Source organism: Lytechinus pictus, chromosome 1 (genome assembly GCF_037042905.1).
Source record: "Lytechinus pictus isolate F3 Inbred chromosome 1, Lp3.0, whole genome shotgun sequence".
NCBI lineage: Eukaryota > Metazoa > Echinodermata > Echinoidea > Temnopleuroida > Toxopneustidae > Lytechinus > Lytechinus pictus.
In genome coordinates, this window is record NC_087245.1 from 6,482,584 (window position 1) to 6,509,591 (window position 27,008).

A 27,008-nucleotide genomic window follows, 5' to 3' on the forward strand; every position below is an offset into this window, starting at 1 on the left:
TAGCGAGATAGATACCCTGTTCAGGGTCACAAAAAAGGGTTATTGTCAAATTCAGCTCGCGCTACGCGCTCGCAATATTTGATTAATGACGTATGCATCCTCTGCTTCAATCCCACATGTAAGTGTTAGTGTTTTTCAAGTCAACATACATAGGTCGATCCAGGGGGCAAAGATTTTGCCCCCCCCCCCATGGTGGCGCAAAAAAGGGGTAAGAAACAGAAAAAAGGAAGAGAAAAGGACAAGCAATTAGAATAGGAATTATACCTTAGTCCTTCCTAAGTCAGTATATAAATACAGCTCAATAGGCTGATATGTAGTTTAAAATATCAAGTTTTGATATCAATATACAAAACATAATTCAGCTCGGACATCGATCTTTCATTATTTTGTTTTATTTACCAATTTATGTTTTAAGTGCTCTGGAAAATGTTTTATGGTTTGAATCAACATTTGCAACATTTTGTGCGCTCGCACTATATGCCAAGTAGGCCTATGTATTGTCTTTTTATATTTCATATAAGATTCTCTAAATATACCTTTTCAGGTGTCTCGATTATAAAAAAAAATAATAAAGGCCTATGAGCTAGCGCTGTGCGCTCGCGTTTTGATTGGTGAGTTATGTATACCTATATATTAATTTTATAACAAACTACTTAAATCCCCCCATTAAAAGAAAAATCCGGATCGCGATTTGCGCTCGCATTATTTGCTAAAAATATATCAACCAATGAATCCTATTCATGATTACAAAAATACTTAAAATATCCAGTTTTCAGGCCTCATGCACTGTCAACAAATTTCACACACTCATTAGGCTTAACAGATTAATAAATATGAAATAAAATTTGTATAAATTCATTATAACTAAATTGTCCCTTTTTCAGAAATAAATTTTTAGGAAAACAAAGAGAAGATAGTCATCATTCTTATATGATGACAAAATGTCCTTAGGCCTAAAATGTCTCGATCCTAGGTCAAATAAATAATAAAATATCAGCTCGCGCTTCGCGCTCGCATTATTTATATAGTGCTATCAAATTTCCCTATATACACAGTGCTGTAAACAGTGCTTAAATTGACCCTTTTCATATCGGAATTTCAAATATTATTTTCAGCTCGGGCTCTGCGCTCGCATTATTGATTTTTATGATGAAAAATGAAATGTATTCAGATTGCCAGGATTCTGTCTAACTCTAAAACACGCGCACGCATGTTTTTAGGATACAAAGCTTGATCTTATTCAAAACGTGCTAAAATTATCCAGTTTCGAATCAGAATATCAAAAAAATTTTGCTCGCGCTTTGCGCTCGCATTATTATTGTAGGAAGATACCAAAAATTACCCATCCTTTTTCATGATTGACAAACATGAATCGAATGTCCCATTGGGGGATTTGAAATCTCATCTTTTTAGGTTGGAATATCAAAAATGTTCAGCTCGCGCTCGCATTATTTAATCGTTGAAATATGTATCGTCTTAATGGCTAACTGCAAAACATCCTTAACATGTCCCTTTTCGACCAGGCCAGAACGAATATTTAACATTTCTGCTCGGCTTCGCGCTCGTGGTAATTATCTAGTTATATACGCTGTTCAGGTTCACAAACATTGCCCAAAATGTTCAATTTTCAGGACAAAATACATGAAATTTCATTTTTAGATTACATAGGGCTTAAGAGATTATTACACATTTATGTTGCTTATAAAGTAAAGCTAGGAAATGACTGTTAGGACATGGGTGTTTTGCCCCCCCCCCCAAAAAAAAAAAAAAAAAAGAAGAGAGAATCAAGACTAAGAAAAAATAGAGAGAAAAGGAAAGGGATAAGGATGAAATATAATATTATTTTCTAAATATTATGTCAAAATCTATCACAACATTGTATTTTTGTAATAAAAGTGTCAGCATATTGCTTGCTCGCTTCGCTCACTGGCAACTTCTTATTAATTTTATGCGATACACCATATCGAGCCCCCTCGAAATTGTTGGCTCATTACGGCACTGGGACAACCCCTTCAAAGAAACAAAAAAAAAATCAACTTTGAGCGGCCGATCGGGGAAAATATGGGTGAAAAAATGGCCCCTCCCCCTAATGGCGGAAGCTGGGTCCGCCCCTGACTTAGGCTTTCAGGATATAATACATGATAAATCTATATAAAAAAAATCAGATCGCGCTTCGCGTTCTCATTATTTATTTAGGCCTTGTGAGATACCTCAATTTGTTTTTAAGAATGAAATATCAGATTTTCTTTGACGTCTACCCCCCCCCATTTCATTTATTTTTTTTTAACTTGGTGCCCTCGCCACCCATCCCCCCCCCGTGCACCCATGCTGAATAAATACGCCACTGATGAGGAGAATTAGTCGATTGCTTCGAGATCGCATTATTCCCAAGAGGTTATTAATATTATTGAAGGGTATTCTAACACAACAGTACAGGTCAAATTTGCCCCCCCCCCTCCCTCCCCACGAAATCCTGGATCCGCGCCTGGGTTCTATAACAATAACCCAATTAGGGCAATCACCCCCTGACAACTACTTCAAGGAAAATATTATCCCCATATTTTTACCGGCGGGGACTGATACCCCCCCCCCCCACCCGGAAATTTACCCTCCAGATAATTACCCCGGATAATTACCCCTAGTATGGAGCCTTGAAAATGCCATTAACGTGACGACATGGCGTGGTACTTTATCTTGCCATGTCTTAATTAATCATTGGCGGCGGAAGGCAAACAAATTTAGGGGGTCCACCTGAAATTTTGGGATGGACACAGGTAAAAAAATTGACAAGCAAATCAACCAAAATTTATAGGAAGAACCACCAATTTTGAAAAAATTTTGACAAGAAAAAAGGTTATAAACCAAAATTAGGGGGACAAAAAGATTTTAGGGGGGTCCACCTCAATTTAGGGGGGACGTAGAAAACAAATTGACAAGCAAAAAAAAGGTTCTCAACTAAAAATCTAGGGGGGACCGTCCCCCACCTCAAATTTAGGAGGAAAGGTCCCCCCCCCCCCGCTTCCGCCGCCTAAGTAATTAATACGCTTATTATTTTGACATAGCGATATATTCTATCTTGTCAAGTCGATATGTCCACATGGCGAGATATGAAGTGTACAAGTCCCGGCGAGAATCCCGATATATCGCTATGTTGACATGTAACTTATTTAAGTCGACTTGGCAAGATAAAATATCTCGCCATGTTGACATATAACTTTTTATATAAAGTGGACTGACTTGGCAGGATAACGTATCGCGCCATTATTTAGTCGACATGGCAAGATAAAGTATCTCGCCATGTCGTCAAGTCGATGGCTCCGTATGGCGTCTAGAGGGTAAATTTCCGGGGGGGGGGGGTAACAGTCCCTGACGATAAAATATGGGGATAATATTTTCCTTGAAGTAGATGTCAGGGGGCGATTGTCCTTTGGGTCATCGTTATAGAACCCCAATGGACTCGTATCATTGGCCTTTTGACCTCTTGATGGCATTGGATCTCACTATATCCTGATCATAATTTTACACACAACGCGGGCTATCGGACCCGCGGTCTATCGGACCCGCGGACTATCGGACCCGCGGTCTATCGGACCCGCGGACTATCGGACCCGCGGTCTATCGGACCCGCGGACTATCGGACCCGCGGTCTATCGGACCCGCGGGCTATCGGACCCGCGGTCTATCGGACCCGCGGTCTATCGGGCTGTAACCTTTAAAGCCACCCCTTACAGAGCAACCCAAACTCGTTCGAAACCCGCTGCCGGTGCTGCGGTATGGAGATCACATTGCGCGATAGTCACATACCTACTGTGTGAAGTTAGCGTGATGTGCCAATCCTGATAATATTTGCTGACTCAATAATGCAGAATGCAGATCAGAAATAGGGAACCAGTGCATGTGACTGAATAGAGACTTCTGCTAGTACTGGTAGTATAGTAGTAGATCTTAGATCGGATCTAGATCTATACTGTACATGCTGTATTCATGAGATAGTAAATGGTGGTTCCTATGTATATACCGTTAGAACATAACTATCTCCTTGACCATGTTATGATGAATTTGATGATGTGACGATGATGCTTATGATGACATGGATGATGATGATGATAGTGTTGCTGATGATGATGTTGATGATGATGATGGTGTTGATGATGATGTTTGATAATGAATTTAGAAGAAGCCCTCCCCGCAAAACATTACCAGAGCCACTCATTCAATGAAAAAGGTTATGAGCCTGGTACTAGCATGCCAAAAAAAAGTTGTATTTTTTTAGGGCTATTTTTTCACAACTTATGCCTACCCTTTACCGCCTTAATCAGCAACATTGGATGAGCTTGAACATTGTAATGAATGGGGAATATTCAAGGCTCTTTTTTTTTTAGTTTTCAAGTTTTCAGGACTCTTTGAGCATTGCATGGGTGATATCGCCTTAACCCTAATTCTCCGGGGGGGGGGGGGGCCATTATGGCCCCCCCCTCGACAATTTTCGCGATATATCTGCTGCGCAAAATTTTTTGACCTCGCCGCTCACTGACTTTTTACTTTCAAGTCTCGCGCAAATTTTGAGCCCAAATTTGTGACGCCCGGGTACACGGTTACGACATTACGCAACATTATGTAAGTGCATGTCAGACCCAAAATTGCTCATAAACGTGATTTCATGTACAAATCCAATGCAAATTGTGTATTTAGCCAAAATTCATAAATGTATCATTATTTCTACTTTTACTGATTAAACTTAATTAATTTTGCCTTGTTTATGATCAGAATTAAGTCTGGAACAATTTCCATTGAAAAAACAATAAAAAACAAAAAGTAAAAAAACAGAGAAATACATAAGAAATTCATAAAACAATAAAATACATAAGAAATTGATTTCCAAACTGAAGTTTTTTTTTAATGCGATTGTTAAGAATGCTACAAAGAATATTTTTACCAAAAATTAGCACTCTAGGAGCTTTATTTAGTGAATTAGAGCAAAAAGTATGATTTATGCATAAATTAGCATAATTAATTCATATAAAATAAAATCTCAGTTTTTACCATACAGCCTTGTAGATTACATCGCACACTACCAGCGTGCAAATTTTTGCGTCGCTCGCGCGATCGGCGGCCGAGATCTTAAGGGGGGGCCATAATGGCCCCCCTCCGGGAAGGACAAGAATAAAAATACCCCGGGAGAGTTAGGGTTAAGCCACAGTGTAATTTTTCCCTAGTTCTTGGACAGTATTTTGAGAAAAAACTTTGCATAGATCTAGAGCAATGGCCATTGGTGCCAATAGTTTCTGTTTTGGGATTTGTTCCTTTTTCTTTTGCTATGAATAAGCTAGATCAATTCGTTTTTGCATTCATTAATTTTTTTTCCTGTGAATAAGGCAATTGTTTTACAATTTTTTGGGGAATACCTGACAATGGAGAATGTGCCATTTGCATTTACCCATTCACCTCACGAGGTGAGGTGAATGGGTACCCGGCAGGATTAATTCCTTGAATGCACCAAGCACCTTTAGCAGCTGGAGCTACAGCCGGGGTAATATATTACGCCATTGAATAGGAAACTAGATAAATTGGTGCCTCATAAGTGCTATTATTATTATTATCTACTTTCCATTGACGAAGCTGCAATGTCTATGCTCGGTTCGGGCTTGTACATCCTTAAAAGTGACCAGGCATCGGGCTCTGTCTTTTTGATGTGTCATCTTTTGTCAAAAGATACACTGTAATACCCTTTTTTGTTGAAGAAGGTTGGCATCTCTGCAAATACTTATTCATGGAAGATCTACTTACAGTTTGCTGTGCTACAATTTCTGCTCTACTGCATGAAAGTAGAACTGGAAGATTAGTTGCCAAAACTAAGTATTGTGGTTAATGCTGGGTAGTCTAGCCTGCTGATTGCTGTATATAGTAGGTAATGCAAATTAAACCTAGTCTTAACTTTTCAAGCATATTACAGATATGTTGTCTAGATCCTATAAGTAAGTGTTACACAATCAATGGCAATGCTTTCATCATTGTTGGGCTAATTGTTCATATGACAATGCATCAAGCAGTTGAAAGCTATTTTATTTTTCAAACTGTACTTGACATAGATGTCTTTAGCATGCCGTATTCTTTATAATTTTTGAAAAATAAATGTAGAGTCTCTGTTACTGAGGCATTATAGGATTTATAGAATCACTGATAAGATACATCATGAGAAAATTCAGTGAGTTACTGATTGATTAAACCTTGTATCTCAGATCAAGAACCGCCTGTCATTGAGTGTCCTGATGATGTCACAGCAGAGACAGATCCTGGGGCTGCTTATGGATTTGTATCATGGACCAATCCAACAGCAACAGACAATTCAGGAGATGTTACTGTGGAAGTGGACTTTGTCCCTGGTCAGTTACCCATTGGAAGCCGCAACATCACAGCCACTGCCATGGATTCCTCAGGAAATTCTGCACAGTGTGTATTTGTTGCAACAGTTGTCGGTAAGTAGAATGAGAATGGTTTTTCCTGATGCTGCAAGGATGAATATGAAAAAATTACATAGTAAACTGATAGGCCTATATTGAGAGATGCATGGTCAAGAAAATGAGCCACAGAAATGATCAATATTGAAAGGTTCTCTTTCTGGCTCATGTTTTGGCACTGTCTTGTCTTTCAAAGGATCCATTCTCAACTATAGAAGCAAGTTGTGTATCATAATAGCTGTATAAGACCTAAATTAAAAGGATTGTGGTGGTGTAGCTGGGTTTTTTTACTCTCATGAAATCCAATCTTTTTAAGATTGGACCATGTTCTAATTGTTGGTGTCCCATACCTGTCCGATGTAATTTTCTTTGCACAAGTATTTAAAGCTTCATGATTTGAAAGTATATTCCATATAAAACTGGATTGAAGTTGATATTGAATGCTCATTTTTGTTTTTATCACTTTGAGAATCTTTGAATGGTTACATGTATGAATAATGGGTTTTACAAAGCAAATCATTCTGCTTTTATTAAAAAAATAGATGTTGAGGCACCTGTCGCCATCTGCCCTGATAACATCACGAGAAGCACAGATTTAGGTCAGGCATATGCCACTGTATCTTGGAGCAGTCCCCGTGGCACAGACAACTCGGGAACCATATCTGGTATCACCACAGATCTGGATGAAGGGCAGTTTGAGATTGGCAGTCATGAAATCACTGTGACAGTAGTTGATCCTGCTGGTCTGGAAGGACAGTGCACCTTTGATATTGTTGTGCAAGGTAATAGTATGTGTGGAATCAATGATTACCTCATTAATGGAGATTGAATGTCTTAACTCCTATCACTGTGAAAACAAGTAAGAATGATGCAACTATGCCCCCATATGTATCCAGCAGGTGATTCTGGTTTTGATAGGTACTTATTAAATTTTACCATTATGAATTGAAAAAAATAACTTTCTTCTAAATCTGATTGATTGGAGCATTTTTTTTTCTGCAGATAATGAGGCACCAGCAGTAGAATGTCCTGCCACAATTGAAATTGGCACAGATGCTGGCAGTCCGTCATCTATTGTCACATGGAAAGTCTCAGCTGAAGATAATTCTGGTTCAGTACCTAGTATTTCATCATCACCATCTTCTGGGGATGTCTTTACAATTGGTACCCACACTGTCACTGTCACAGCTCTTGATGAAAGTGGTAACATGGGACAGTGTTCATTTAGTATTGTAGTATTAGGTGAGTCATGTGATACAACGCCTTTGTTACTTGTTAATCCAGCCTATTTTAATGTAATAATAATATAATAATATAGGATTTGTATAGTGCGTGTATCCACCATGCTACATGAAGGTGCTCAAGGCACTCCTACATGTATATTACCATGGCTAAGCTTGTCTACCTATTCTGGTGCACACAGCTTTTTGAGCAATTACTTCCTGCCAGTACCCATTCACCTCACCTGGCTTAAGTGCAGCACAATGTGGGTAAATTTCTTGCTGAAGGAAAACATGGCTTGGAACCGAACACACGTCCTTCATAATGAAAGACGAAAGTCTTAACCACTAGACCACGACACCCTCCCTCAAATTAAGATGTAAGATCGAAATAAGTAACAAGTAAATACTAGTCATTTTCTGTAACTTTCCTAATCAGAAAATGAAAGCACATCAGCATTTAGCAATGAACACAAAATTTCACATTAAAGTTTACGTGGTTCATATTGTATTACAAGTTGATCCTTTTTTGCAGAAAACACAAGTGAGTGTGTAAACTAGTTTAAAATAACACCCTTTTCTTTAACCCTAAATCTCCCGGGGTATTTTGATTCTTGTCATTCCCGGGGGGGGGGGGGGGGGGGCATTATGGCCCCCCTTAAGATCTCGGCCGCGGATTGCGCGATCACAACGAAAATTTGCATGATGGTAGAGAATGATGTAATCTACGCAGGTAAATTTCACTGAATTCATATAATTCTATTTTATATGAATTAATTATGCTAATTTATTCATGACATACTTTTTGCTCTGATTCACTAAATAAAGCTCCTAGAATGCTATTTTTCTGTGAAAATATTCTTTATAGCATTTCTAACAATTGTGAATGAAAATTTTTTTCTACCATGACCGATTTCTTTTTAATATGTATTTTATTGTGTTTTAAATTTCTTATGTATTTCTTTGTTTTTTACTTTTTGTTTTTTATTGCTTTTTTGATGGAAATAGTTCAAGACTTAATTCCGATCACAAACAAGGCAAAATTAATTAAGTTTAATCAGTAAAAGTAGAAATAATGATACATTTATGAATTTTGGCTAAATACACAATTTGCATTGGATTTGTACATGAAATCATGTTTATGACCAATTTTGGGTCTGACATGCACTTAAAGACCCTGACCGGTGTAAAAACAATCATATATCAAAATAAAGGTAATGATTCATACAATACGAATATACCAAAAATATTACATATATCTCCTTCCAATAGTTAAAAATATTAAACAAAAATCAAAGAAACTGCTCCTCCAAAGTACGCTTCGATTGAGCACCCCCACGTCGCCTGGAAATGATGACGTCACGTTGTGTCAGGAGGGTTGTGATTCCATAGGTTTGTGTACAAAAGCATTGGGTATTTTCTTCCATTTCCATGTTATGAATCCATTTTTTTTTCGTTTTCAGATGAAAATGGCACTCAAAATTATTCACTGTTCAAATTGTTGTAAACCTACAACTATTCACTACCTTTTTTGTGATGTCTTTGTTTGGCTCTTATTGGGCCTAAATTGCTATGTCAGGAAAAGTTGTTATACATAATCTAAATGCAGATAGAATTGAAATCTGCGCCAAATAAGCAGGAAATAAAATATGGCAAAAACTAGTTCAAAACTGCAGATTTCATAAATTCAAGCTTGTGGGTAAAAATATATGTGATATCCCTCTGTGATAGAAGTGAAGAGAATGAAATGCGTTATCTGGAAAGCAAAAAAATCACCCAGTTTTTCTGTGTACAAACCTATGGAATCACGACGCTTCTTACACAACGTGACGTCACGGTCTTGAGGCAGGTGAAAAGCACAATAAAGCCTATTTTCTAAGCGGGGTTCGAAACCCGATACTTGGAATATTCTTAAGCAAAATACTCAGCTGGGAAGCGGTGAAAATGCATAAAGCATACCTTGGTGCATTTAGTAGCTTATAAGCTTTCGATTGGTATATAATTTATCAATTTCATTTTCGGGTCCGGTCTGGATCTTTAAATAATGTTGCATAATGTCGTAACCGCGTACCCGGGCGTCACAAATTTGGTCTCAATATTTGCGTGAGACTTGAAAGTAAAAAGTCAGAGAGCGGCAAGGTCAGAAAATTTTGCGCAGCAGATATATTGCGAAAATTGTCGAGGGGGGCCAGTATGCCCCCCCCCCCCCCCGGGAGAATTAGGGTTAATATTCATAGAAAGTCTGGATAGATGTTGTATCCAGACTAATTTATAATTTCAAATGAAAAAGGCTTTATAATGCTTTTCACTCCAGAAGGGAGTTCATTTGACCTCACTCTTAATATTTTTTTTTCATTTTGCTACAAATACAGATACTGAACTACCTGTCATCAACTGCCCGGCAAACATAATTCAACCAACAGACCCAGGAAGCTCATCTGCTTCTGTCACATGGCAAGTCACAAGTACAGATAATTCAGGGGAAACCCCTACCACTACATTATCAGCTGGTCCAGGCTTGTTTTCTGTGGGTTCTGTTGTAATTATTGCCATGGCAACAGATTCTTCAGGAAACACTGCCTCGTGTAACTTCACTGTCCAGATAATTGGTAAGTGCATTGAAATGGTTTCTGTAGAGATGAATTAGGATTGTTGTTGTTTTGCAGTTAATCATCATATCAGCTAACTCTCTATTAAAGAATCATTGTTGTACCTTCTGTGCATGACAATGCCCTTTCAAGCAATAATACAAAAACAGATAAATGGTTCGAAGATAAATTTTTAGATCCACCCACCAGACACATGTTTTGGCCTGCCGGGTCATTGTCATCTTTTCATGTGTGTTTATCTCTCGGATGTATTTTTGTCTCACCTGCATAGCAGAGTGAGACTATAGGCGCTGCTTTTCCGACGGCGGCGGCGACTGCGGCGGCGTCAACACCAAATCTTAACCTGAGGTTAAGTTTTTGAAATGACAGCATAACTTAAAAAGTTAATGGACCTAGTTCATGAAACTTGGCCATAAGGTTAATCAAGTATTACTAAACATCCTGCCTGAGTTTCATGTCACATGACCAAGGTCAAAGGTCATTTAGGGTCAATGAACTTAGACCATGTTGGGGGAATCAACATCAAAATCTTAACCTAAGGTTAAGTTTTTGAAATGTCATCATAACTTAGAAAATATATGGACCTAGTTCATGAAAATTACATGTATACATATGGTTAATCAAGTATCACTGAACATCCTGCATGAGTTTCACGTCACATGACCAAGGTCAAAGGTCAATTAGGGTCAATGAACTTTGGCCGAATTGGGGGTATCTGTTGAATTACCATCGTAACTTTGAAAGTTTATGGATCTGATTCATGAAACTTGGACATAATAGTAATCAAGTATTACTGAACATCCTGTGCAAGTTTCAGGTCACATGATCAAGGTCAAAGGTCATTTAGGGTCAATGAACTTTGGCCAAATTGGGGTATTTGTTGAATTACAGCCATAACTTTGAAAGTGTGTTGGTCTAGTTCATAAAACTTGGACATAAGAGTAATCAAGTATCACTGAACATCCTGTGCACATTTTAGGTCACATGACCAAGGTCAAAGGTCAATGAACTTTGGCCATAATGGGGGTATCTTTTGAATTACCATCATAACTCCGACAGTGTATGGATCTGACTCTTGAAACTTGGACATAAGAGTAATCAAGTATCACTAAACATCCTGTGCGAGTTTCAGGTCACATGATCAAGGTCAAAGGTCATGTAAGGTCAATGAACTTTGGCCACGTTGGGGGTATTTGTTGAATTACCTTCATATCTCTGTAAGTGTATTGGTCTAGTTCATAAAACGTGGAAATAAGAGTAACCAAGTATCACTGAACATCTTGGGCGAGCTATAGTAGTTTTCAAAATCAGCACTGCTGCTATATTGAATCGCGTGATGCAGGTGAGACCGCCAGAGGCATTCCACTTGTTATAGTCAATATAATCGTTGAAGGAATACTAAAAACTGAAATTTGACCATTCTGTCCAAAACAACTTTTAATGTCCTCTACAGAAATTTGCACAGTACGACTTATGGGTTTTGCCATGCTTTGTCACATATGTAATGTTTTGCGGAAATGGGGTCAAAGGTAATAATTTATATAACTAATAATGCACAAAATTTATGAAAGTCCTTATAGAAATTTTTCAAAGCGCTGAAGGTTGAAATAAATATTAATATATCACCGATTTTCATTGATATGGATGAATGAAAAAGTTGTCTTCTGATTTATAGAATTAATGTATACACAAATCACATTCAACCTCTTTATGCTTGTAGGAGTTTGGGTCTGATATGTTATTTAGAGTTTTTACTAATACAACATTGACTTTCATATAGATGAGGAAGCTCCAACGATCTCATGCCCAGACAACATAACAGTTACAACTGATATGGGTGCATCTTCAGCTATCGTTACTTGGGTAGGACCATTCGCATCAGACAACTCTGGCCAAACAACTGTGCAGACAGATGGCTCTCCAGGCCTCTTACCTATTGGGATCAAGATGGTCACTAGTACAGCAGTGGATGGGGCTGGAAATGAGGCTCACTGTAGTTTCTGGGTGAATGTTCAAGGTGAGGATTGTCCTTTCATTCAATGCGAAGCTAGTATTACGTGTAGTAAATTGGAAATGCTGTAGAAATTGTTAAATTTGTGCATTATATCGAGCACCTTACCATACATGTAGTTCTGTAACTTTGCCTACATAGCAGTGGTGTCACCATTGATATCTTAACCAATATTGAGTGTTTGAAATGTTATGTTCTCATATCTTAAGAAGTATATGGATCTATTTCATGAAACTTTGACATGAAGGTATGCAAGTCGGGAGCCTTTAAACAACAAGCTCTGCTTTTACCTTTGGCTGCACATATCCACACCTCTCATTTTCTTTCTTGTCATTATATTACAACCGTTTACAAGAATACATTATAGTACTTTTTTTTTTCTCCTAAATATATTAAGTATACATTTCATATTTAACAATATTTATTTATGCTTACCTATGATAATTTGTATTGTATAATATTGTTTGTATTGTACAATATTGTTTGTATTGAGTTGTTGACTTTGTTGAAAATGTGAGATGTTGTTGATATGTAAATAAACCTTGAAACCTTGAAACCTATACTTATCACTGAACATCCTGTTGGAATATCAGGTTACATGACCAAGGTACAGGTCATTTAGCGTCAATGAACTTTGACCATGTTTTGGGTATTTGTTGAAATGCCATCGTTACTTTGAAAGTTTGTGGATCTAGTTCATGAAACTTGCCAAAAGGGTAATCAAGTATCACTGATCATCTTGCAAGTCTGAGGTCATATGATCAAGGTCAAAGGTCATTTAGGGTCAGTGAAGCTAGTATTTTTTATTCGTAATAATCTTGTGAATAATTATTTATTTTAGTTGTTTTCAAAGTCAGCACTGCTGCTATTTTGAATTGCATAATGGAGGCGAGACTGTCAGAGATGTTCCCCTTGTTTGTATGCTGAATTAGATAATTAAATGAAAAAAACCCTGCTTTAAAACCTGATGTGGCTCAGACATTTGCTACGTTTTTTTTTAAAGGATTTCTTTCTAGGAAAAGATCTTGCATGTAAGTGCATTTTATGGTACTTCACTTAGTGTCATGTGGACCCGTTATTCAGCGTACATGTCAAGCTAAACCCTTTTTCCCTGTTTGTTTAGCTGCGTTGAATATGATGTATGTTAAATATTTTTTATTGTATGCATTGTTAATGTAATTTCTAAGCGCTTTATTTAAATCAATTTTCATTATATTACCTCATTTTGGTCATGTCGGATGATCATTCTGGCAATAGAAAGTTTTGTCCAATTTTAAGTCAATCAATTATTATCTAGGTTGATGTTACAATTCTTTAATTTTGATATTGTAGATATGGATGTACCAATATATATTTCTTGAAGTATTATTCTCTGAATTAGACATATGTTTAGAATTGTGTCTTTGTACTAATCCCAAATTCACTCTGCTGATGTTTAGATAAAATCTTAATCTTTAAAGCTTTATTTTAAATAACATCCACCAATTTTCTAGAATTCCCTGAAGCAGTTTTATATTCTGAATAATATACTTGTGTCAAACCTACCAAATTACACTTTAAATGTGGTACTCGGGAGCAACTATTTTCACTCATAATGGTTGTAAGTTATTTAAATGCAAAACCCTGGGGTCACTGGCATTTGAGAGTGGACAGCATCCGCAAAAAGGTTTTTGTTTCAAGGGTAGGAGCGGAACGCAAATATATTGTGGAATAAGCCCAAAATGAGAAAAGAAGAACCCCTGAAGCACTGTGGCATGAAATGTTAATAGAGTATGTAATTTGCAAATACGGGACATCTGCACAAAAATTCCTGTTTAGAGTGTGCAAATCTGTGAAGATTTTTTTTTTTTGGGGGGGAGGGGGGATCTGCAAAACATCTGGGTTTAGAGTTTCCTAGTAGCCTGACTTTAAGGAGAATTCTCATGGATACTGTCCACTCTTCAATTTGGCAGTGACTGTGACCCCCATGTACTTGAAACCCCCTGCTGTATTGTTTATTTTATCCTCAGATTTGGAGAATCCAATAGTGTCCTGCCCATTAGACATTACAGCTGAACTGGCAGCAAATCCTGTTTTATGGGATGCCACAGCTACTGATAACTCAGAGGAAATTGCTAATCTCAGCAGTAGTCCCTTACCTGCAGATCTAATCCTTGGGGAAAACATAGTGACAGTGATAGCAGTGGACCCCTCTGGCAACAAAGCAGAGTGCACTTTTACTGTCACTTTAACTGGTGAGTTTGATCTTCTGTTTACATGTCCATCAATTTCTTATAAATCCATCCATTATGCCTTATGTTGGTTTAGTAGCAAAAACATATTCATTATTTATAGTTCAAAATAGCATTTTGCCTTTTATTATGTTTTTCTTTAGCATTTTTTTTTCAGATGAAATAGGTTCATCAAACATGAGATTGATTAAATAAAAAGACTTTGAATCTTCACTTCCTATGGAATTTATGATTATTTTGTTAGAAATACTCAACATGGTAATTTAAGGTCAACAAGTCGACTTTTAACCAAGATGTTTTTTAGATTAGTAAAATGATTGGGAAAATGGATGGCAAATGTTTGATGAAATTAAAGATAATATTGTGCCCATCAGATACCACTGCACCCAGTATCACCTGTCCGGCTGATGTCTCTGCCACTGTGGCTACTGATGAATCAAGTGTGACCCTTACCTGGGATGAACCTTCAGCTACAGACCTCTCTGGTGATGTGACAGTCACAGTTTCGCATTCTCCGGGAGTTTATACTATCGGTCAAATCACTGTGACAGCCAATGCAACAGATTCTTCTGGGAACCAAGCAAATTGTGTCTTTTTGTTGACAATTCAAGGTAGATTTATGGGGTTGATTGAGATGTGAATTAAAGTTTATTTAGACTTTAAGCACAACATTGCTGATAAAGATATATTTTTGCAGAGTATTTTCTTTCATAATATAAGTTGTAAAGTGTATCGGTTTGTTCCTGCTGAATGTTTCCTTTTAAACCATTTGTCCTTGTCCATCACTATGTTTATACATTAAACCTGTAGATGACTCTGTACTCACTGTAAGAATGTACATTTAATTTTTTGATTTAAATTTAAATGTTTTTAGAGATAAAAAGCGACTGAAACGAATAAAAAAAATTAATTTTGTAAAAGAATGTAAAAAACTAGTTGATATCAAGGTTTATCAAGGATATCAAAGTAGCCCTTGAAGACTGCATGCACTAATTTTTCAGAGGCTCTATTTGTTCTCAATGTTTTGAAAATAAAATTCACCCTAAAATTAGATATTGAACCCATACTCAAGACCTGAGTTTAAAAAAAAAATCTCTTTGTAGATTTGCAACATCCCATGATCAGGAATTGCCCAGCTTCTATATCGGTAAACACTGATAGTGGACTAGCCACTGCAGTGGTTATTTGGACACCACCATCAGCATCAGATAATTCTGGCTCTGTTTCTCTGACCTCCAACCACTACCCTGGGGATACCTTTCCTATCGGAAGCACTCGTGTGACTTACACAGCAACTGATAGTTCAGGGAATTTCGTCATGACTTGTACGTTTGACATTGCAGTGAATGGTGAGTTTTAATGGTTTCGGTATATTGGAATTATATATTTATTTTTTTCAGTATATATTTTGTTTGATTCAAATCATAATCTGTAGTTTCTGTACTATTGAAGTAAATCTGATGATCCTATTTCATGATTATCTTGCCTTCATGGAATGAAGGTAGCTGGATGTCTGTTACTTACTTTTCATTTTGTACACTTGTACACTATTTGACACATTAACTTCATTAAAAAAATATTGGAGTGACAGTGATCTGAGTGGGCTTGGTGTAAGAAGGTAAAAGTTTAATGGAAAATACAAAGAGGTGAATTCATTTTTGTATTTCCAACAAAAATAACAATCATCCCTTAGAGATATATGAATTTTAATCATTCTTTTGTGTGGTTATTGGCTCATTAATGTCCATCTCTGACCAATTCCAACATATTAAGTAGAATCATAGAGGTGAGGAGGACATGATTTTCTCCTTTTTTTTGGGGGGGGGGGGTGGGGTGGAAGTCATCTCAAACATATTTCATACATCATCTTGAAGAAAGTGATGCAGACAGAGTTCTTGCTTTATCTTTTTTTTCTTGTAGATAATGAAAGACCTGTAATATCTGGATGTCCAAGCTCAATCTCAGTGAATACAGACAGTGGTGTTGCGTCATGGGCTGCAAATTGGACAGAACCTACAGCTACCGACAACTCTGGCATACAGACATTAATATCAGATTATTATCCTGGCTATCCCATGCCTATTGGCTCTACTACAGTAACATACACATCAACAGATGTCACAGGATACAGTGCAACTTGCATGTTTGTAGTGACAGTCATTGGTATGTATGAATGGACAGCATGTGAAATTATTATTTAGATGTAGGCTTTTAGAGGCGCAGATATTTTGTGACGTCTTGCGAGGTTTTTTCAAAGAGACAAAATATTAAAACTTATTTTTAATGTGTATGCCTATGAAAACCATCCAAAATAGAAAATATTGGATGGTTTTCAGAGGCATATTAAAAATCCAATATTTTCCATATTGGATGAAATGAATATTTTGCTCCGCCCATAAGATTATCATTGGTTAATAAATGATTGTGCGCATGAGGTTCTTGTTACGTCACAATGAAATTGCATTGCGTATTAGTTGCCAGAATGTGTGGCAAAGGAGCGTAAATTTATTGAATTCAAATGTGCTTTTACTATATGCTAGCGCATCTTTACATAGATTTCTTTTAAAAAAAAGGACAATACTCTGTCGCCATGCTTATGATTTACAGGATTGACATAAAATGGTGAATAAATGCAAGTTTTTGCTTTATCAATTTATGTTTAGCTTTTTCAGGGTATTTGAATAATAATAATATGGGATGGCCAATTTTTGTGGGATTTGAGAAATTATTGTTACTCGCTGAAGAACAATATAGTGCGTATCCAAAAAAAGTTTACACTCAGAAATAATCCTGTAAATTTATATATTTGTAATATCCTGAAGGTTTATCCACATTGGTACAGATCTCTTTAAGCAAATGACGATATAACTCAAAAAATCTTTCCGCGTGAGTGAGCAACACTTTCGAGAAGTTTGTGAAAAAAGATTTGCACAGAACTTGGAAATAGTTATATGGATAAGAGTTGATGTTAGTCATGAAGAACAGATGGACTATATGTAGGAAGATTGATTTGAAGATATATTTTACCCTTTTTTACTTGTTTCTTTGCCAAGACACTTCAGAGCGCAATTTTGCCCCTATCCCCTCCCCATGAACCGAGACCGTTCAGTTATGTCCTCAGATCCGGCTGGCACAAAAATGGTAAAGTTTGTGCTTACATAGGGTAAAATGTGAATTTAGGTGGCAAAGTAGTTACGATATGCTTTAATGTATGTTTTTTTAAATGGGTTAAAAATGCAAAAGAAATGCATAAGAGATGTATTGCACTGTCAGTTGGTTTTTGCCTTTTTTTGGACACAGCGTGAAAATGAGCATTTCTGTGCAAACTGATTTCTGCGAGCTTTATTTTTACTTTGGTATGAGAGATGAGACCCAAACTCCAAAACATATATAAAAAATTATCCCCCTGTTGTACATTTTTAAATTCCCAGGGCTTTTTCAAATTATAAAATTTTTATTGATACACACTGTTTTTCTACGCATCCCACCCAAGGCCATCCGATATTCCCTAAGTGAATGTATACTTTGTCTGACAGGGCTTTTGGAGTTGTCTTTGTTCACAAAGTTTTCATTTGCTGTGTAATCAGCTTACAAAGAATAATGATAATTCTAATAAACATTGTAGAATAGATGGAAGGAGGTTGGTGTGATTTTTTATTTGGAACTTTGTCATTACTATGTGTATAAGAGTGCTGTACAAACCCTACAGAAAGCAACCTTTAATATATTACCATGTGATTGATGCTTAGCTGTAGCTGCTAGTATTATTAACCCTTATTAATGGGGGGAGGGGTCAATTTGACTCCCCCCTCAACAAATTTCATCACTACCCCCTCGCGCAAAGTTTTTTGATCCCGCCGCTCACTGACTTTTTACTTTCAAGTCTTGCGCATCTTTTGAGACCAAAATTGCGACGCCCGGGGACGCGGTTCTGAAATTACGCAACATCATGTAAGTGCATGTACAAAGTCAATGCAAATTACATGTATGTTTTTCAACCAAAAATCATAGATGTATGATTATTTTTACTTTTGTTGGTTTAAATGGATTTATTTCATGCTATTTATAATTGCAGAAGGGTCCCTGACAAAATTCATTGGAAAAAACAATAAAAAACAAAGGTTTGAAAAAACAAAGAAATACATTTAAGAATAAAAAACAATAAAATACATAAGAAATCAATTACATTTTTGCAATTTTTTTGTAGATATTTGTTAGAAATATAATTATTATACTCCTACCAAAAATTAGCATTCTACTAGCTATATAAATTGAGTTAAAGGCAAAAACATGCACAAAAAACAAAATTTAGGGCAAATTTCATACGCTTATTTGCATAATTAATTAATTAAAAATATAAAGAATTTCAAAAAAAGTTTACCATACAGTCTTGTAGTTTACATTTTACGCGGCGATCGCATGATCAGTGGCCGAGATCTGAGGGGGGGGGGGTCAAAATGACCCCCCCCAGTATATACTGGTCTGAAATAGCCCAGTTAATGTCAGTCAAATGTGAAAGTTCTGACTTAATACTTGCATAGAATATAACAAAGCTTTGATGGGAGTATTTTAGTCACATTAATATTGTAAAGGGGTAGGGGTAAAACAATTTTCTGAAGTTCAAACCAGGTTGAATTTATGTTATGACAGAGAGCCTGAAGGCAAGCTTACTATTTGTTTACGTTCAATATCACAGATAATGAAAGACCAATTATTTCAGGATGTCCAAGCTCTATTACGTTGAATGCAGATAATGACAAGTCTACAGCAACCGTTATGTGGACAGAACCTACTGCTTCTGATAATGCTGGATTTCAGACTTTGACATCAGATTATAGTTCAGGAAGTTCTTTCCCTGGTGGAACTACCAATGTAACTTACATATCTACTGATGATGCTGGAAATACCCAGATTTGCAGTTTTGATGTTACTGTGATTGGTAGGTATAAGAGATGTATTGTGAAGTTATTAACATATTTATGGGTTTTTATAGGACAAGGGAGTTCAATATTTAAAAAGTTATATAAGAGTCAGCTGTTTGTGAAGATATTTGGAAGAGATTCATCTCCTATACACAAAGACTTTGAGTGTTATGCAATTATTGATGTTCAAGTTCAGTTAATCAATAAACAATTTAAATTATATGGCCATGCGCTTCACTGTTTGTAAGTTAGAAAGAAAATATTGCATGAATCTTTCTTCGTGGGAGATGATTTACTACACTGCTCACATTATTTCTCTGTAGGCCAAGACAATCTTTTAGTATGCCTATTTAAAAAAAATAAAAATAATTGTTTGATTCTGTGGTAGACAGTTGGTATCATGCCTTTTTCAATACCGGGTATTTGTATTTTAGGTAATGCATCAGTTACAGTTTCAGGATCATTAGCCATTGCTGGTACATTCACTGCTGAATTGACAGATTCAAGTTCTGAACTCTTCCAGAGTACAGCTGCTGACCTTGTTAGTGGGGTAAGTTCAAAATATTTTTGGAATTCAGTACCTCCTTGAAGTATGTAATAGATACCGATATTGTAAAATATTCCCAAAATTTTGCTGGCATTTGTTTTGGTTATTCTCTCTGTAACTAAACCATAAGGAGAAATGATTTGTCATGTTCCATGTGTAGAATTATAGGATTCTGTGTTAGTAGGTACAGTGTATGTTGCATTGCCATCCTGTTCTAAGATATTGATGGAAAAAATGTGTGCATCACTGTTTGTGTGAGAAATATGCTACTTTAAAAAAATAATTTTAATGCTGTTATGCATTCCATTGAGCTCATAATAAAGGGAATTTCCGAAAATATATCAATATAGGCTTATGATAAGCAGAGTACAAGATGATTTACTGCCAATGCAGAGAAATTATTTATATAAGATTTATAGATAAAGAAACAGTTATTGTACCACGTCATGTGATTTATTTTGAATAAAGTTTTGTTTAACATCAGATTCTTTTTCTTTCCTTGTAGTTTGATGTCATTTTTGAGCCACTAGGATCACAGTACTTAGGAAGTACTGTCAATGGTTTTAGGTAAGTGCCTCTGCAGACTCTTTCAATGATGCCAAATTTGCACATTTCATGTTGATGTTAATGTTTTCTTTAAAACCCCCTTTTCCCCCCTTCTAGACTGGACACATTATGGTATCACGCTTGGTGTCCGTACGTCTGTTTGTCTCTCCGTCCGTTAAATTTTCCTTGTAAACGTGATAACTGCAGTTTAACTTAAACTAGGCTCATATTATTTGGTGTGTATAATACTAGCATGGATTCCAGAAGCATATCGATTTTGAGGTCAAAAGGTCAAAGTTCAAGGTCACAGTGACATGTTTTCATCTCACCCTTCTGCAGTCCTTGTAAACGCGATAACTTTAGTATAACCTAACCTATAGGCTCATATAATTTGGTGTGTATGATACTAGCACAGTTCCCAGGAATTCTCTTGATTTTGAGGTCAGACAGTCAAAGGTGAAGTCACCATCTTCCACTTTTCTTGCTTGACCAATAACTCTATTTTCCATGTTATAGGCAAGCGTATTATGTGCTCGCCTTAGCGACACACTTGTTGTGTATTATTTAAAAAAAAAATACAAGGTATGAAAAATATTGAATTTAAGTTAATTTGATGATTATTCAAACTACATTAGATGATAACTCAAAAATTTTATCAATCTTTTAAAAGTGCATTTCTCATTATAATACAAGAACTATGCGCGATATTATAGAATTTCAAACATTTATTCTGGCATCACTCTTTTTTATTGATATTTTGCCTGCCAATTGGCATTATTGTGGTAATGTTTAGAATCTTGATCAAATATTGACAAACTTGAGATATATATTTTATCTTGCCTGCATAATAGGACGAGACCATAGGCGCTGCTTTTCCTACGACGGCGGCTGCATCAACATTGAAATCTTAACCTAAGATTTATTTTTTCAAGCAACTTAATAACTTAGAAAGTATATGGACCAAGTTTATGAAACTTTGACATAAGATTAATCAAGTAATTTTGAAAATCCTGCCTGAGTTTCAGGTCACATGATGAAGGTCAAAGGTCATTTTGGGTCAATTAACTTAGACCATGTTGGGGGAAGCAACATCCAAAACTTAACCTCTGGTTAAGTTTATGAAATGTCATAACTTAGAAAGTATATTAACCTAGTTGATGAAACTGGACATAAGGGTAATGAAGTATTACTGAATATCCTGCCTGAGTTTCAAAGGTAATTTAGGGTCAATGAACTTTGGGCATGTTGGGGGGTATTTGCTTCATTACCATCATAACTTTTAAAGTTTATGGATCTAGTTCATAAAACTTGGACATACTATAAGAGTAATCAATTATCACTAAATTTCCCATGCGGTCATACAACCAGGGTCAATGGTCATTTAAGGTCAATGAACTTTGGCCATGTTGGGGGTAATTGTTTAATTGCTGTCATAACTGAAAGTTTATGGATATAGTTCATGAAATTTGGACATAGGGGTAATCAAATACATGTATCGCTGAGCATGCAGAAGTCTTAGGTCACATGATCAAGGTCAAATGTCATTCAGGGTCACTGAATGTAATATATCATTATAGTTAATAGTGGTTGCGTAGTTAGATACGAGCTGTGATTGGTGGAATTGGTACCACGTGACCTCCCTTAAAAAAGTTATATTGTAAATATGTACAATATAACCTGTGTTAAATGAATGGGGAGAATATCGATTAGGGTCTAATGGCACTGCATATTTAGCCAGTCAGTCCTGTGTGTTTGCATTTACTATGCAATGCGTTAAATCTTATTTTTGATAGTCACTTTTTCCTGACTTGTGCAATTATAGACGGTACAATTTGGATGTACGTGTGCAACGACCAGTACAAATGTTTGACATTCAGCCTACCATTTGCTTGCGTACAACAAGCTAAGTAGGCATCGTACAATTTACTATAATAAATAGTGAACATTCTATCATACAATCTTAGTGGACTATAATGAGCTCCAAATATAAAATTATCCCTCATGCAGGTCTATTTCACCTCGACCTTTGGCCTTGGTGAAATAAACCTGCACTCAAGATAATTTTATATTTGTCGTACATATCCAGTATATTGTACAATAGATTGTACACTATTTATATAATTTGAATGGGGTTTTATGTGAGTAAATAGTTTATAGTAGTTTTCAAAGTCAGCACTGCTGCTATATTGAATTGCATAATGCAGGTGAGACTGCCAGGGGCTCTCCACTTGTTTAACATAGCTCTTGAAATTTGGCACAAATATTCATTTTGGTAAAGACAAGCATGATTCATATTCCAAATGTGTTGGAAACTGTGTTGTTGTGGTAATGACATAGGGTGGGGTATTATTAATCACCTTCAATAATATTTCTAGTTATTATTATTATCATTATTATTATTATTATGATCACACATTATGTGTTAGTTCTGTACTTTCGAAAGTCATGGGTAATCACAGTTGGAGGTTTTTTTTAAGAGGGGTGCATTTGATACTTTCAAAGCCTGAAAAAATCCTCAGGTTAATTTATGAGTCTAGTTCCTTGTAATTTTACAGACCATCAAGCTGTACTTACATACATTTATGTATATTCTATTCTAGCAATGGAAGCATTCTTGCAAACTTCACAGTCAACCTAGGTAGTTTGATAGAGAGTAATGATACTGATCCTGTTAAGTCTACCGCTGGATTAATAAGTAATTCAATCAACAAGGGAATTGAGGGTGGTTCATTTGGAGATTTGCCTGTTGTTTCTGGATCTTCTTCTATCCCAGCAGGTATGTTTTTCTCCACTATTGTAATAATGGCATAATGGTCTAACCATACTTTCCTATTATACAAATAGCGAATAGGCATGAGTGCGATGGTGCGAGATTTTGAGTAAGGTTATACAAAGATGCTCTATTCAACGAGGGGGAGCCAAGTTGAATAGAGTTTCTGTCTCTTTTACTGAGTGTGAAATGTCGCACCATGGCACTAATAAGAATATTTGCCCTTTAATTGTGTTGAACAATGCCTCGGAAGTTAGCAAAAATACAAACGACGGTAATGTTAATCCATGAAAATAAGGAAAACATTTGAAAAGCGATAAGTAGATTCCCTCAAATGTGAATCTGATTGGCAGCAGCTAAAGGGTATGTGCATTTCGCCAGTAAGCCCTACACGTATTGCACCTGCGTACAGTGCACTGAAGCATAATTTTTGTCTCGCCCACCAGAGGTGGAGGCGAGACTTGGGGATCCAAATGTCGTCCGTCACAAACCTGTAATGACACATAACTCCACAACCGTAAGTCACTTTTCAACCAAACTTAGATGGCAGATGGACTTGGGGGACCTGCATGTTATGCTGCAGTTTGAGGTCACATGGTAAGGTCAAAGGTCATTTTCAGGTCTACGTTGAAGTTTACATGCAAGACTCTCTTATGACACCTAACTCCACAACCGTAAGTCGCTTTTCAACCAAACTTGGATGGTAGATGGAATTGGGAGACCCGCATGTTATGCTGCAGTCTGAGGTCACATGGTAAGGTCAAAGGTCATTTTCAGGTCAACGTTGAAGTTTACATGCAAGACTCTTATGACACCTAACTCCACAACCGTAAGTCGCTTTTCAACCAACCTTGGATGGCAGAAGGACTTGGGGGACCTGCATGTTATGCTGCAGTCTGAGATCACATGGTAAGGTCAAAGGTCATTTTCAGGTCAACGTTAAAGTTTACATGCACGTCTCTCTTATGACACCTAACTCCCCAAGTATGTCGCTTTTCAACCAAAATTGGATGGTAGATGGACTTGGGGGACCTGCATGTTATGCTGCAGTTTGAGGTCACATGGTAAGGTCAAAGGTCATTTTCAGGTCTACGTTGAAGTTTACATGCAAGACTCTCTTATGACACCTAACTCCACAACCGTAAGTCGCTTTTCAACCAAACTTGGATGGTAGATGGAATTGGGGGACCTGCATGTTATGCTGCAGTCTGAGGTCACATGGTAAGGTCGAAGGTCATTTTCAGGTCAACGTTAAAGTTTACATGCAAGACTCTCTTATGACACCTAACTCCGCATCCGTACGTTACTTTTGAACCGAACTTGGATTGTGGATGGACTTGGGGAACCTGCATGTTAGGCTGCAATCGGAGGTCACATGATAAGGTCAAAGGTCATTTTCAGGTCAACGTTGAAGTTTACATGCAAGACTCTTATGACACCTAACTCCCCAACCGTATGTCGCTTTTCAACCAAACTTGGATGGTAGATGGACTTTGGGGACCTGCATGTTATGCTGCAGTCAGAGGTCACATGGTAAGGTCAAAGGTCATTTTCAGGTCAATGTTAAAGTTTACATGCAAGACACTTATGACACCTAACTCCGCAACCGTAAATCACTTTTCAACCAAACTTGGATGTTAGATAGGCTTGGGGGACGTGCATGTTATGCTGCAGTCTGAGGTCACATGGTAAGGTCAAAGGTCATTTCAGGTCAACGTTAAAGTTTACATGCACGTCTCTCTTATGACACCTAGCTCCGCAACTGTAAGTCACTTTTCAACAAAACTTGGATGGTAGATGTACTTAGGCGACCTGCATGTTATGCTGCAGTCGGAGGTCACATGGTAAGGTCAAAGGTCATTTTCAGGTCAAACATTAAAGTTTACGTGCAAGGCTCTTATGACAAGTGTTATTCCATCCCAGTCATTTCCCAATGAAGTTTCAATATAATTCTCTTGCGTGCCCTCGCAAATCACGATATTTCTGGTTATTTTCATAAGTGGGCGAGACACAAAATTGCTTTGCCTTGTTATGAAAAAACGTTGCATAATGGATGGTAAATGTGCAACGGTACAAATGTTTTGACATTTAGCCTCCCATTTGCTTGCTTGCAAGAAGCTAAGTAGGTGTTGTAAAATAGGGCATGTACACTATAACTGCATTTCTTTTTATTTCATGTTTAGTCTTTGCAATAGAATTGTAGCTGTCATAAATTGGCAAGATATTATTTTGGGTTTTTTTATCTTGACTTGTGTCCCACAGGTAGAATTTACCACACAATGGGAATATTTTACCTGAAAATGATGATTGAGATGTTTCAAACAATACAGTACATGCTTCTTGATATTATTTTGCAGACACTGAGCCTCCAATTATCCGTAACTGTCCCGACCCGCTTCCTTATTCAACTGATTTGGGCCAATATTCTGGTACTGCTATCTGGACAGTACCTATGGCTACTGATAACTTTGGGATCATTGACTCTATAGTTTCAAATTACAAGCCAGGAGATTCATTCCCTGTTGGTAGTACCTTGGTAACCTACACCTTTACAGATGCCTCAAGAAATAATGCTTCCTGTATTTTCAATGTCACAGTGAAAGGTGAGTGGCATTAATGGATTAAGTGGTATTTATGAATTTTAGTTGCATGAAAAATGTGAAGACAAAGATTTGGTGATGTGTGGTTTGAAGTTGTGAAACACATATGCACATAGGGAACCAACACATTTAAATTTGGATAAATGAATTATTATGCGTACTATTGTATAGGTATTTTGTGCATATAAATCTAGAAAGGTACTAGCCACCTGGAAAAAAAGTACACTACATAACATTACCAAGTAAGCTTGATAGTAGCTGCATTGAATATTATTCAAGTTAGCCGTAAATATCTGCTTTAGTTAATGATAAAAACCATTTTCTTGGCAAGAGACTTGTTGCTTTTGCACCTAGGCTTTTACTTTGTTATTTGAAAAAAAAATAGTTATATCCATTTTGTATCACTCTTTACATTTGAACTAGTAGATATACATGTATTATAACTCATCATAGAGGAACAAGGAACAATTAGGCTTCTGTTTCTATCAATATGATCGTCTTCACTTTCTGCTGCATCTTGTTATGACCGGGTATCACAGAACTGAGTGACCTACAAGAATTTGTGATTTACATCCAGTAAAGATAGGTGCTGGAGACATGATGACTTGATTATTTTCCAAATGAACTTCAAATTCACAATGCATCCATCTGAGAAGTGATGGTTATCTGACTTGACATTGGGAAGTGAATGTTGATTTTCATATGTCATATACTTTTTTTTTCACAATTTTGACAATGAAATACTGGTACATATATCCTACAGATACCGAGGCTCCTGTTGTTAGTAATTGCCCAAGTTCGCTCACCTTCCAAGCTGACAATGGGCAGTCAATGGGAACTGCTATATGGTTATTGCCTACAGCATCAGATAACTCTGGTTTGAATGTTACAATGACATCAGATTATGATTCAGAAGATTCCTTCCCTATTGGCAGTACAACAGTGACCATATCATTTGAAGATAGTTCAGGAAACACTGCTTATTGTAGTTTCAATATAACAGTTATTGGTGAGTACAGTAGAATAGACACTGATGTAGATCATGTATTCATTGGTGTTGAAAGGCAGTGCCTTATACATGTACCATAAAAGAC

At 36.8% G+C, this 27,008-nt stretch overlaps 1 protein-coding gene across 1 annotated transcript in view; it reads left to right on the forward strand.

Moving 5' to 3' along the window:
* Positions 1–27,008, forward strand: part of LOC129254562 (uncharacterized) — a 177,994-nt gene that overhangs the window by 9,084 nt on the left and 141,902 nt on the right. Inside the window, exons 7-21 of the mRNA XM_064113465.1 lie at positions 6,240–6,476; positions 7,001–7,240; positions 7,461–7,700; positions 10,051–10,287; positions 12,068–12,304; positions 14,308–14,532; positions 14,904–15,140; positions 15,633–15,878; positions 16,450–16,692; positions 19,226–19,468; positions 19,886–20,001; positions 20,504–20,565; positions 23,145–23,320; positions 25,672–25,917; positions 26,678–26,923. Coding sequence (XP_063969535.1) covers positions 6,240–6,476; positions 7,001–7,240; positions 7,461–7,700; positions 10,051–10,287; positions 12,068–12,304; positions 14,308–14,532; positions 14,904–15,140; positions 15,633–15,878; positions 16,450–16,692; positions 19,226–19,468; positions 19,886–20,001; positions 20,504–20,565; positions 23,145–23,320; positions 25,672–25,917; positions 26,678–26,923 — 3,231 coding nt within the window. The remainder of the gene's footprint in view (positions 1–6,239; positions 6,477–7,000; positions 7,241–7,460; positions 7,701–10,050; positions 10,288–12,067; positions 12,305–14,307; positions 14,533–14,903; positions 15,141–15,632; positions 15,879–16,449; positions 16,693–19,225; positions 19,469–19,885; positions 20,002–20,503; positions 20,566–23,144; positions 23,321–25,671; positions 25,918–26,677; positions 26,924–27,008) is intronic.